The following is a 14389-nucleotide window of genomic DNA, read 5'->3' as shown; positions in this document are numbered from 1 at the left end:
CACAGAGGGGAGCGGGTGAGAGCTTTACAGCCAGTCTCATAAATGCCAACTTAAGTAAAGTACTGCAGCTTATAGTTCTGCACTGAGAGGGTGAGGAGGAAGTGAGGCGAGAGATTTGGCAGGGGGCGTTATGTTTGGTTATCCACTTTGGATAGGATTTCACTCAGAATGAAGAGGTAAACACGAGTGTGGTGTTTTGTGTGGCGTCCCGCTGTGGAGGTTCAGAACTGGCTTTTTGAATGTTTTAAGAATATTAAAAACATTATATATTTACATGGGAAACACCAGACAGAAGAACGTATTCCTGCTATTTGTCCAATTTCCCAGCTGTTAAGCTGCCACAGCATGTGCGTCATGTAAATTTCAAACTCATCCATGTGTATGGAAACATTTGTTTCTTCACTTATTTGTTCTCAATTTTTCTTCAGGACACTGCAGAGGGAGTATGAGCAACTTAAGGAGCAACATGGACAGCGAGGCACGCCTACAGGAAGCCCCTGGGAGACGGAGGGCCCCTCCGCCCACCCCGATGAGGCAGATCTTTTAGCTGAAGCCAGGCTGCTACGACAACACAAAGGCCGACTGGAGACCCGCATGCACATCTTGGAGGAACACAACAAACAGCTGGAGTCTCAGCTTCATCGCCTCCGACAGCTACTGCACCAGGTGACGTATCATGTACACATTTTATCCCCGACTTGGGGTTATGTTTTGTTCCCGTTACCGACTGTAGTTTTGGTGCTTTGCAGACAGAAAACATGCAGTTTCTCTGAAAATAATTTAAAAACTGAAGTAACATTGTTATTGTTAATACAGCAAGTTCATACAGCAGATGATTACTGTCTTATGGCTACCTAGTAGGACCAATTTGCAGAAGAGCAGAGGAATTATGGTTTTCTCCTTTGAGCACAGCACATACACAACTGCAATATAAAGTTTATTTTCCACATTGGCTTCCTTTCCGTTCAGTTCATTAGGCTTGTTGTTGAGGAGCAGCAGGGCAGTAATCACGGTTCACAGACTCACTCACGCACACCAGCTGGCAGGGCTGTTTCAGACGGCTCAGGAAAAAAATAATTTAAGCAGACGTAAAAGTAAAACGCTGATACAGAAAGCTTCCAGTAAATTAAAGGGATTCGTTCAAAGTCGAGCTCCATCATGAGCTTGCAGTTATTAACCCCGAAATCCACATGATAACCCACTTTTATCACAATTTTTAAAAAACTGCTCATCATCATTCAGATTAGATCCTAATCACATCATTTCCATTCCACCCAGCATCCATCTCCGATCTCCCTATCAATAACTTCCAGATTTGTTTATACCCGGCCTAATTGCTCACTGAGGTTAGATTGTTTGTGCCAAGTGAGAAATTCACAAGCCTCAAGCCAAACAAGCAGCAATCCTGACAAAGCAAACTGAGGGAGGGGGGGGCAGGTATTGGCTCTCTGGGAGCTGAGAAGCTGTGAGCATGGGTAATAACTCATAACAACAGGCGGCAGCTGACGTGACTCAGCAGATATTTAATGGCAGATGATTAACATTTGGACAGAAACAGTTTTAGTATCGCACTCTCACTACATTTAAATTTGTCCTTCAGCAGAAGTACAGTAGATAAAATAAAATATAAAATAGCTGTTAGGGCCCTGATTTCTACTTTCTCTTGCAATACAGTTAATGATAAAAGGTTGCCAGATACTGGTAGTGTTATTAGGACATACAGGCACTTTAACACACATTCGCTCATTGATTCGATTTGTCAATTTTAACTCTACCAGCATCATTTAACCACCAGATTGTAGGAAATGTTTTTAAAAAAAAAAATCTGTAGTATTTAAGTGTAAGGAGTGATTTCTGGGTGGCCCGTTATAATTTGATCAAGGAAAAAACTAGAAATAAGCACCTTTTTTATGTCGCTTCCATGACCATGTTTTTAAAAGTAAAATCACAAAAACAAAATGCAGATCTGTTAGTGAACTTTTTGGGGCGCTCGTGCTTTTTAAAGCTGGTGAATATGAGCTACGGTTTGCAGGATAAAAGCAATTTTTTGAGAGGAGCGCCAAGCCCATTTCAGAGAGATTTTGAGTTGGTTATATTCAGTCACACGGAATGCCATCACCATGGTAACTAACAGCTTAACTGATACAGGTAGATACAGTTGATGACTTATGATGAATTTGAAATTCTGAATCTCTGATTGGTGGATTTCTTCTCACTTTCTTGACATCAAGTGTGGGAAACAAGATGTATATGTATGGTTTTTTTTCCCAGTCGGTCATCTAAAACGAGCTCACAGCATACTGCGGTTTGAAGGCAGTTTGAAGTATTTTGGCTGTCATTCACAATTTAAAGCTGCCCCTCTCATCGTCCGTCTCACACACAATGTTAGATTACATTTCTACACCCTGACAGTGGCAGTGACCTGCATGGGTGTGTCAGATTTTCTAAATAAAAGTCCTCAGTTTCTAAATGGAAGAGCAGTATGCTTTAAATTCAGTGTGTTTTCTTAATAAATAAAAGGTTTAATCTTCTTAAGGTATTCTGTCAATAAGAACAAAAGCAACAGAATAGTTGCAGGAATTGAACAGGATTCTTTGAAAATTTCATTATGGCTTCAGTTATTTATTGGATGTTATTAAGGTGCTTTAATGCTATGAAATTTTCAAAATAAAAGCCCCCAATTTATATGTATAACCTGAACATAATTCTTAAAAATCTCATAATTAAAAAAAATACATCAGTTATAGTTTGCCAGCATCCTTAAGGTGCCACATTTCCAAAATAAAAGCCTCACATTTAGTTTTTTCCCCCCTAACTTTTAATGATACAGGTATCAAAAGTCATCTCCCTTCAGCTTCATTAGCTAGACAAATCACTTCCAACCTTTTAGCAACAAGCCACAGAGCAGCCAGCAGCAGCAACACTTGTACTGCAGTGTTTTCAGTGTTTTTTCTTTTTTAAAAACACTGAAATGCCTGTATTATTGTAGGGTCTTTAACTTACAATTCAAAGCACCTTGAGGAGACTTTTCTTGTAATTTGGCACTGCATTAAATAAAACAGAACTGAAAAAAAAAAACCCATTAAATTGACGTTTAACTGAATATTTTATGACTTCCCATGGTGTCCAATTAATGATGGCAAAAAAGTGGTAAAAGCTACCGTTAGTTACACTGTTATTGTGAGTTATTATACATAATTGCCATGCATCAAATATGTATGAAGTATCACAGAATCATGTATTGTTGTTGTGGGTAAATTCCTGATTATTTGGCAATTCCCATCCCTATACTACACACAGAACTAAAGAAGTAAAGCGAATCAAGGACTGTGTCGCACATTATTAATTTGAAAAGCGTTTGCTATAACTGTCAAATTATAGCGATGAGGAAGTAGAAATGCTTTAAACCTGCGCTGAAAGGCGATTCTTAATTTGGTTTATACAGCAGACTGTCAGGTTGCAATGTGCTGTAGTGTTGTATACTGTCTAAGCTACTGCATTTCTACCTCCGCTGAGTTAGCCTTGTTTAGACTTTCCATCAATGCTGCCACATGCTGCAGTGGATTTATTCTGACGCTGATTGCAACAGACAGAAAATCCAAACATAAACGGCGCGCACAGCTACCTGCACACACGGAAACGTCCACACACTTAAGTGAGAACTACAGTTCTCAGAGAGTCCCCGGAGACCTGACGATGTGTCAACACGTCTTTCCATCAAGTGCTGTGTTACTGCCAAGCTTCAGAGTAATAAACCCAGCCTGCCTGATGGCACGCATTAAATTCACACTCCCGAAGGGTGACCAAAGCCCTGACCTGAGCTATTCTAAGACGAGCCTCGAGACAGTTGGTTGTGCTCCAGAGACGTTTCCAACATGTTAGCCTTCGCTAGCGCTAGGGGCACGAGGAGATGAAGGAGGAGAGGAAGAAGGAGGGTATATGAGAGAGGGGAGGGAGCATTGATTTACTTTCTTGAACTTGAAAAGCCAAAGGGAATGGGAGATTGTGCCGTGAATGTCACTGGACATGAAGTGTTCACTTCTGAGCATCTGAGAAATTGGTTTTTCAACAGACTTTTGACATATTCTGCTGTGTGTGTGTGTGTGTGTGTGTGTGTGTGTGTGTGTGTGTGTGTGTGTGTGTGTGTAATATATTAATTTATTTGTGAATCTTTGGATCTTGAGAACACAGCACACTGGAGGGCAAATAATTGTTTGTAATATCAAGATGAGGTTAGAGGTTACAGAGTGGCGAGAAGCAGAGTGATTCAAAAATGCTAAATATGAGCGCTGTTGTTTAGATTTAAGTATTTACTATCATCTGTTTTTACCATTTTCTACTTAAGTTATATTTAAGAGCATGTGCACATATTTTTTACCTTTCCACTCAGTGAATACCATCAGGGTAAAGCATTTGAGCTAAAACTAAACAAAAACTAGGGTAATTTTGATTGAGGGATTTGAATGTGATTGATACTGTAGTGTGTTAAACTCAGTTTTGGCTTGTTTGGGAAATTGTACACATGACAAGAGCCTCGTTGTGCTGCCCTCTGGTTTTTTCTTGTCTCCACCTGCTGCTGTGAAGCAGGACTAATTTTGAAGTTGTCAAGCAGACGCCAAGTGGAATAATTGTGTTATAATGACTAAATGTTCTTTTGTTTTGTTTTCATGTCTGTCTCTCTATCAGCCCGATGTGGACTCGAGGGTAAATGGATTGTCCTCCCCCATCGTGCAAGATCAAGGGCCACTTACTGAAAACTCAGGTGAGACACTCAAGCTGAAAAAGGCTTAATGTACTGTTGTTTATTTAAATAGGAAGATATCAGTCCATTGCTCACAACAGAGAAAAAATACTTGCTTTTCTGCAAATGGAAACTGTTCCTCACTGTGGTGCAGTATTGAAGTGTGAGTGCGTGTGGTAACTGAAAATCAACCTGTGCTTTGCGCGCATGTGTGTTCAGATGAGCTGTTGGACTCCCACAACAGCAGCTCTGACCTGGCAGATGTAATGGAGCAGATTAACAACTCCTTCCCTGCATGCAGTCGTAAGTTTCCCAATCCTCCTCCTCGAATTTCCCACCGTGTCTTCCCAGCCTCCTGCAGCAGATTTTTGTCACACCATAAGGTCAAAGGTCAGCAGAGGAAAAAGTACAGTCTGCTTAACCGAAAAAGCCCTTCACAGAAAAACTGATGTAGCATGTACAAGATACAGTGCTGTGATCATTTCTTACTTTTTTTACGTATTTGTCACACTTAAATCTTTCAGATCATCAAATAATGTTTAATATTAGACAAAGATAACCTGAGTAATTGCAAAATACAGTTATTCAATGACGATTTCATATATGAAGAGAAAGGAGCTACCCGCACCTACCTGGCCCTGTGTGAGAAAGTAATTAATCTCCTCCTTGTTAAACGATGAATTAACTGTGATTATCCACATTTTTTGGAAAGCTGAGCTCAGTTTCACTACCCACACTCAGGCATGATTACTGCCAGACTGGCTGAATCAAAAAATCATTTAAATAGATGCTGTCTGTGAGGTAGGCTAAAAGATCTCAGAAAGCAGCATGTCACCATCTAAAGAAGCAGCTGAGAAACGATATCTATCAGCCTGGAAAGGGTTAGAAAGCCACTTCTTAAGCTTCGGGACTCCGGTGAACCACGGTGAGAGCCATTAGTTGCACATGGAGAAAACTTGGAGCAGTAGTGAACCTTCTCAGGAGTGACCGGCCTACCAAAATTATCCCAAGAGCGCAGCGACGACTCATCCAGGAGGTCACAAAAGAACTCAGAACAACATCTAAAGAACTGCAGGCTTCACCTGCCTCAGTTAAGGTCAGAGTTCATGATTGAACAACAAAAAAAGAGACTGGCAAAAATGGCATCCATGAGAGAATTCCAAGGAGAAAAGAACACAAAGACTAGTCTCACATTTGCTAAAAAAAAAAAAAAAAAATCCAACACTGTGTACTGTCGAGACAAACGTTGAACTCTTTGGAAGGTTTGGCTCCCGTTACATCTGGCACAAAACTAACACAGCATTTCATAAAAGAACATCATAGCAAGAGTCAAACATGGTGGTGGTAGTGTGATGGTCTTGGTCTGTTTTGTTGCTTCAGGATGATTTGCTGTAATCGGGGGGAACCATGATCTCTGGTTTCTACCAGAAAATCCTGAAGGAGGATGTCTGACCATCAATCATCAAGGTTCATGTCCTGAACCTCAAGCACACTTTGGATGTAAACACTGGGTTATCTGGACTTAAATCTGATTGATATGCTTTGGCATGACCTTGAGCAGGCTGTTCATGCTGGAAAATCCTCCACTGTGGCTCAATTAAGACAATGTTGCAAAAAAAGAGTGAGCCACAATTCCTCCACAGTGATGTGGAAGACGCATTTCTAGTTATCACAAATGCTCGATTGCAGGTCTTGAAGCATGCAATCGCTTTTTCACTCAGGGCCAGGTACTCTAGGTTTGGACAGCTTTGTCACTTACTTAAAAGGAATCGTCATTTAAAAACTGCAGTTTGTATTAACTCGGGTTATCTGTGTCTAATATTTAAATTTGTTTGATCTGAAATATGTGTTTGTGACTGAGATAAATTTGCCAAAACAGCCTCATATGTTGAATAGCTGGGACAGGAGAATATTTGGCATTTTAGCTTCAGTCATGTCTGAAACAACAAAGAGTTTTTAAAAATAGTTGCCATTTACAGTAATTGTCTGTCATCTTAGTGATTAATTACCACCTTTTACATTTCAGCTCAACAAATGGTTTTGTAACATTCCCCTCTTTTATCATACTTTTTTACATATTATTGTTAAAACAGTATTGAATGTTATTAAGCAGTATTTAACTTTAACTCGAAGTAGATCCGTTAGGTTCATGGGATAACCGAAATTACACATGCATGGCATGAAAGTCAATGATTCCCAGTATATCCACAGCACAACACTGACTTTAGACATCTCTAAGGTACTTTTTCCACTGAAAAGGTGCACACTTGAGCCTGTGGAGAAACGGTGGTACTTTTCTGATATAATCATCATAATCTACAATATCAACAAAACTCATCATCCGCCTTCCGATTTTTTTTTACCGCCTCTCAGTGCTCTTATCGATCCTCGTGTCTTCTTCCTCTTTCAGCCCCTCGCACACTCCTGCTCTGTATCCTTCCTTTTTATTTCCTCGTCTCTCACGCTGCCACTCGGCTTTGTGCCTGTTTCATGTGTCTTTGTGTGCACTGCGAAGTGTCAAGCAGCTTTGTAATCCTGAACTCAGAAGGTCTCGTCCTGCACGGCGCTGAAATTTTCCGTTTTCGGACGGTTTGCTCAGTGCGGTCCAGGTTCCTCTGCACCCATTTGTGACTTTGTGCTTTTGATTCTGATGTCTGATCAGATGCGCAGAGTTTAAATACAGGCCTAATTGTTTCAGCCATCATCATTTAAATTTGGTATTTGATCAAATCGGGAAGAAAACGTTACAGCTCATTACTCCTAATAGCTGAATCTGAAACAATATTCACCTTTGGGAACGTTAATCAAATAGCAAAATAAATTAGAACGTTAAAATATCGAGCTCGGTGATTTTTAAATTGTATTCCATTATTGGAGAGTCGAAACTCCTACGAGGGCTTTAGTTAAAAATCCATTGTAATCTGGCACACGCTCCAGCGTTATTAGAATTTGGTTACTGCATAGCTCGGAGGCACCGGGACTCAGCCGCTCAGAGTGTGCGCACAAGTACGTGGGAGGTACCCAGAGGCTGACAATTTTGTGTAGACTCATAAATGCTGAAATGAACTGGGGAAGTTCAAGTGTTAAACTGCTCTAATTTCTCTTTGTTTTGCCTCCTGCAGCCTCAAGCCTCTCCTCGAGACCACAGGTAAGACGTTCTCCCATAAATTTAGAGACACAACAGGGGATGTAAATTTGTCTTTTAGCAGTGGGGTTTTGTTTTTTTTTGGTTCTTACGCCGTATTGTTTGTGTTGAGGGATTGGTATTTTGGTAATTGGCAAAGGTGAGAGAAGTTGGAATAGAGCACGTTTTAGAGGTAATTACAGCTGCTGCCACAAAAGCAATCCCCTCCACGAAGCCTTCACCTGCCTCAACCCTCCACATTCGGTGGCCTGTGAGAAAGCGGCTGCTAATGGATCCCAGGGGAGTGCCATTAACGGCTACTCTCTTTCTCTCAGTCTGAGGCCAAGGTGCATTTTGGGACAGAGGTATTGTGAAAGCTGTTGCCGCTGACCTCTTCCCACTGTAATTATTTACCCCGCTCCGGTGTCCCTTGGTTCTGCTTCACACCTCTTTTCCCCTCAGGGTCTTTTTAAGCTGCTCAGCTTGTCTCCCTGCACAAGAAGCAGTACTTTTACATGCCAGTTAAACTGCCTATTTTCTGAGAGTCAGACATTTCTACTTTTCTCTCTGTTGACCAGAGCAGTACAGCCCGTCCTTTAAAGCAGTTTACAACTCAAAATTTACATTGCTGTTAAAAACTTTGTCCTCTTCCTGATTTCTTGGGTTGCTTGTTTTTTTTTTGTATATTTGATAAACATACATGTTTGAGATCAAAGATATATTAATATTAGTCAAAAATACCCAGAGTAAATACAAAATGCAGTCTGTTATCCAAACCTACCCGGTAATTCCCCCCCTAAGTCTAATAACTGGTTTTGCCACCTTTGGCAGCAAGAACTGTGATCAAGCGATGACCGGCTATGAGTATTTCAGATCCCTGTGCAGGAATTTTTGTCCAATTGTTTTAATTCAGCAACACTGAGGGTTTTCAAGCATGAACGACCTGTTTAAGGTCGTGCCAAAGAGTCTCATTTGGTCCAGACTTTGACTAGGTCAATCCAAAACCTTCATTTTGTTTGTTTTTTTGTATTTTTTGAGCCATTCAGAGCTGGACTTGCTGGTGTGTTTTGGATCATTGCCCTGCTGCAAATGCTCTTGCAGCAGGGCTTCAGGGCATGAGCTGGTGACCGATTATTTTCATTTAGGATCTTCTGGTGAAAGGTAGAATTGTTGTTAGGATGTTGGTGCAATAATCATTTTATAAAAATGCCGTGTTAGATTTACTCCAGATGTAATGGGACTCAAACGTTCCAAAGAGTTCAGCTTTTGTCTCATCAGTCCACAGAATATCTTCCCCAACGTCTTGGGGATCATCTTAGACAAGCCTTTGTGTTGGATCCACGAATGTCATTTTTCCCCAGTCGTTTTCTTGTTGAATCATGAACTCTGACCTTAACTGAGTCAGGTGAGGCCTGCAGTTCTTCAGATGTAGTTCTGGGTTCTTTTGTGACCTCCCGAATGAGTCTTTGATGCTCTCTCGCTTTAATTGTGGTAGGCCGGTTCACCATGTTCTCACACTGGCTCATTGGAGGCGCAAAGCTTTAGAAATGGCTTTGTAATGCTTTCCAGGCTGATAGATATTAATAACTGTTTCTCAGCCCTTTCTTTAGATCGTGGCATGATGTGTTGCTTCCCGAGATCAGACAGTAATCAGGCCTGAGTGTGGGTACTGAAACTGAACTCAGCTTCCCACAGTTAATTCATCATTTAGCAATTAGTTTTTCACACATAACCAGGCAGGTGTAGCTTTTCCCCCCCTTAATAAATGAAATCATCACCTAAAAACTGAATTTTGTATTTACTCGGGTTATCTTAGTCTAATATTAGAATTTGATCGACCTGAAACATAATGTAAAAAAACTAAGAAATCAGGAAGATGACAAATACTTTTTGACAGCACTGTAAGCTTATGACTTGTATTCATTATCTACATATGCACTTTGACTACAAACACTATGTGAACCACCGGTCTCCTCATTCTTCTGTTAGTTTCATTTTTTCTCGCCGGTGCTCTGCTGCAGGTTCCATGTTAATGATGTGTTTATTTACCACCTGCTTTGGAGTACATTCCTCTGTACAATAATGCAACCTCATCTGACTCTCATCTGCAGCAGTGTTACACAACACATGCATTACCACATCAATTGAATATTAAATCTAATGAGTTCATTTCCCAAACATCTTCCACTCCTGGCTTTTTACAGTCCTCGGCGGACAGCGCTCCACGCACTCTCCTTTAACTTCAGCGCAAAGCTTTAGTTTGAGTGCCTAATTTCATTTCTGAGGAGAGCTGTGGTTTGTAAAATCTTCCCAGATTCATCCATACCCACCTCCTACTTTCCCCCCTCTGCGCTCCTAATGGACTCTAACTGGCTTGAGGGACTGCAGTCCATTTGCCAGCTTTCAAACCCGATTACTTTGTTTGAACTTCTGACGTTTCCACACGGTGATGTCTTGATGAAGAGAAATGAGGCGGGTTCACCCGCAGCACTCGGGACTAACCAAAGAAATGCATAAACTCAAGCTTTTCTGTGGCTGTATGTGATCTGCGGCACTGTCGTGTTTCAAGATTCTTGGTTTTTGTTGTCTGATCCAAAGCGTTTGCTCTCTGTGTGTTTTCAGATGATGTGAGGACTGACCGGAGGATGGAGAGACCATTCCCACACAAACAAAATCCCCTATCCCTAAATCCCAAAGACGCACAGGAGCAGACAACTTAACTACTTTTACCACCTTGTCTTGTACTATGCAAACTGTACATTTTATGAACTGTAGATTGTACCGAATTGAACATTTGTCAGTGATTTATTTAGGTATGCAGATGAGTATGTGGACACGGGGCTTTGTATAGATTTTTTTTGTTTTGTTTTTCAGAGGGTGGTTGGGATTTTGTTCGAATTCTGTTGACTTTACTGGGAATCAAACCGTTCCATTTTTATGTGTCATTCCACTGCTTTGTACCATCGAGCCCCGAGTAGCCCCAGACTTTTGTTAAATGCTTGGGGAGCGCACACACTGCTCCCGGTGGCTGAAAGGATCGTTTCCAAAATGTAGACTGTCACCTCTCGGATCACCTGGTTTGTTTTCCTATCTATCTCGTAGCATGCTTGATGTCAAGTTCCCCTTTAAAAAGCATCGATATGCCGGCAGACTTTGTCTCAGCTGCGATTTTGTTAAAGTAAACTTTTACCCCTTCTGTGCCTACAAAGTTTGTCGTTCCACACGTGGAAGACGGAGGTGAGAATCGATGCATTATTGTGGGATAGTGTATAAAAGGTTTTGGAAGTTACAGATTTAAATCTAAAGTTGTTTTGAATCTGGGTTTATGAGAGGCCCGCCGTTATCATGTAGAATAGGTTTGGTTTGTTTTTTTAAAAGAGATATATGTTCAGAAATCAGAGGAAAGCCATGATTGCCTTGCTACCTCAGACTCATAGACACAGTTTTGTTTTTGTGGTTCGTAAACTCGTCAAACAGTTGTGTGTTCATTTACAACCATGAGCAACCTGGTATAGATTTCTAAGCTTTAGCTCACTGTATTGGTGTACACTGCAATGAGGAGTTACCAAGTTTAAAAAAAGAAAAAAAAAATGAAGTTACTATTACTGTACAACAATGGGTCTGTGGCCTGCTGAAGCTAGCCTCCCGTTACGATGAGTAGTATTTTATCTGTTGTTGGGTTGTTTTGGGGGTTTTTTCCACTGGCCTTCTAGCACTGGTCCCTCACTGCGTCGTGTTGTTGTGCTATATGCTACCCTGTAAAACTTGTGAGATTGAACAACACTACTATAACCTCCTCTGACTGTAAACTGATGGTGATGATGATTTTAATGATCATGATGAACCGTACCATGGCAGAACTGTGTCGCTTCTCCTGAGGTATGTAAAATAGATGGACCACACTACATGTAATATGGCTACGTTGTTTTATTCAAAATAAAATTTTTATAACAAGTACACATCCCCCATGCGCTTTCTTTATTACCTCCACCACAGGAGAGGTTATGTTTTTGGCAGCGTCTGTGTTTAAAGTTAAAAATGATGTCGTCGTGTTGTCGAAGTTTGTGAATGCGATAACTCGAGAACAAAGCGATGTAGGAGTTTTAAATTTACACCATAGGTCAGGGGTCTGCAACCTTTAACACCCAAAGAGCCACTTGGACCCGGTTTCCACGCAAAAGAAAACACTGGGAGCCGCAAATACTTTTTGAAATCTAAAATGAAGATAACACTGTATATATTGTTTTTTTTTTACCTTTATGCTTTGTGTGAACAACTAAAGTAAGTAAGTAAAGTTTATTTATTAAGCGCTTTTCACAGACAGGCAGTCACAAAGCGCTGTACACAAATATTAAAATTAAACAAAACAATCAATAGACATTATACACAATGTAAAAGATCAAATGTAAATAAGTCAAAAGACTTGTTTGAACAGAAAAGTTTTTAACTGCTTTTTAAAAGAATCCACAGAGCAACTAAGGTGTGTTGCTTATGAAATCCATGAAGTGCTACAGAGAAAATTACATTTTATTTAAGTAAATAACACATTTTAAACTCTTAAAGAAATATAACAAAAGGAAAGAAACCCAGCTGAACTAAAATGATCCATGTAGCAAACAAAAACTGTTGTGAGCCGCCACCCTTATATCGCCTTTGGGCTTTTGGAGCCTTGACCTGACTTTTAAAAAGTAATTGGGGGGAAAAAAAGCACTATGCTGCTAAAAAAAAATAGGCAGAATTTTGCAAATATCTAAATATGTGTTTTACCTGGTTAATGTGTGTGGCGGGGCGTGGTCTGCAGTGCCGCTGCATGGGAGTCGGACGCACCTGAGCGGCACCCGCAATCACGCCTCGCCGCCTTAAAGTCTGTGCTCTTTCTGCTGTTGTGTTGTGGGGCTGTGAGCTGAAAAGCTACAGCCGGCTGTATGCGTACAGCAACCGTGTGTGAAAAGTGGTCAATAAAGAGATGCTGAAAAGCATGTTCATGCAAACATCGTCGAGTCTGCCGTGATATGTTTACAATAAGACTTATGGTCCCGAACCTCTGCGCACAGCGTCTGCAAATCGGGACTTTCATCTTTACGCAGGACTGTAAGCTGTCATCTGTGAGGCCTGAGCGGTGTTTGTTTTTAACATAGTTCAGGGTGGAGAACAGCTGCCGACATAATGTGGATCCAGATCCATAATTGGCCTACCTGGTGTTGAAAGTCTAGATAAATGCACGGCATTTCCGCCAGTGTGAAGCTTATTTTGAGCAATGAAAAAATAATAAGATATAATTTTATTTTTACATTTCAAAATCACAATAATCTTCCAATTTAGAACTACAAGTTAAAAAAAAGAACTAAACACAAATAAAATACACTTCAGCTAAATACTTCTAATTTATTTTCCCAAACCACCCGGAGCCGCAAAATAAAGACTAAAGAGCCGCGGGTTGCTGATCCCTGCCATAGGTATATCTACTAAAAATCTTGGACTAGTTTGAGTGGACCTCAAAGTCGAGGTCAGAGGTCAAGCTTTCTGAAAGTCTTGTGAATGCGATAACTCGAGATTAGGAATGGGTACCGATATCTGACATAAACGGTACCAGACCGAAAAGCAGCGCACATTTCGGTGCTTTATTTCGGTGCTTTTTTTTTTCCTGAGATGTCATACACTTTGGATTCTAGCCAATCATTTTACCTTTCCAAGGATAGTAGGCGGGCCCAGGTACGTACATTCTTTTAGAGCAGAGCTACAGATTAAAAACGCCCAAGGCAAAGCGGTCAAAAGTCTGGCTGTACTTCACCGCAAAAGATGCAAACTCAGCAGCCTGCAACAAGTGCTTTAAGCTGATACTGTGCAAAGGAGGTAACACCTCGAAACTGATGAAACACCTGGCGACGCATAGCGTTTTTTTTTTAGAAAAAATGCACCGTATTTGATACCTCACACCGAGCACATCTACTGCAGGTGTGGTGCCTGTTATCGGACCCGGAGTTAGCAACATCCCCCAAGAACCCGAAGAGTAGAGTCCTGGTCCCTAGCCCTGTCAGTGTAGCAGAAATGATGACGGATGATGATGGCAGCAGCAGCCGTTCTTCTCTGGGTGAGTAGCTTAATGTTGTTCGTGTGTAATTTACGTTGAGTAGGCGAACACGTTATTAAATTAATGCATGTAAGGTGAACTAGCAAACACCGTCATAGTTACATGCGGCTGTCTTCTTGTTTGATGGCAGATACTCCCTTCACCCTGGCCAAAAAGGCTACAATGACCAAAGAAAAAGTGGACGAAATTCATAGGGCAGTGACAAAATTTATAGTCAAAGATCTCCATCCGTTTTCAACGGTGGAGTCACCATCATTCAGCTGAAAAATGTTGTATTACTCTGACATAAAAAAAAATAGTATCTTATAGACTGTATAATCATGTTGCAGAAAAAAGAGACTGCTAAAAATTAAGTTTAAAAGTTTAAGCACCGGCACTGTTTCAAAAGTACCGGTTTGCCACAGTATCGGATAAAACCTAAACGATACCCATC

The 14389-nt window shown here is 40.8% G+C and overlaps 1 protein-coding gene across 6 annotated transcripts in view; it reads left to right on the top strand.

Annotated features, from left to right (window-relative positions):
* The window catches only part of utrn (utrophin), a 188549-nt gene extending 176727 nt beyond the window's left edge, over nt 1-11822 (top strand). For 5 of the 6 annotated variants that reach the window (XM_031727646.2, XM_039599113.1, XM_039599112.1 and 2 more), the window contains 5 exons: nt 429-666; nt 4687-4762; nt 4961-5044; nt 7864-7889; nt 10488-11822. In XM_031727646.2, the coding sequence (XP_031583506.1) occupies nt 429-666; nt 4687-4762; nt 4961-5044; nt 7864-7889; nt 10488-10496 (433 nt within the window). In that variant the 3' untranslated portion in view covers nt 10497-11822. The remainder of the gene's footprint in view (nt 1-428; nt 667-4686; nt 4763-4960; nt 5045-7863; nt 7890-10487) is intronic. The other variant, XM_039599114.1, reaches the window with a different exon arrangement.
* Nucleotides 11823-14389: the final 2567 nt, after the last annotated feature.

Source organism: Oreochromis aureus, linkage group 15 (genome assembly GCF_013358895.1).
Source record: "Oreochromis aureus strain Israel breed Guangdong linkage group 15, ZZ_aureus, whole genome shotgun sequence".
Classification (NCBI taxonomy): Eukaryota; Metazoa; Chordata; class Actinopteri; order Cichliformes; family Cichlidae; genus Oreochromis; species Oreochromis aureus.
Note: the sequence above shows the minus strand (reverse complement) of the source record. Positions and strands in the feature narration are given on the sequence as shown.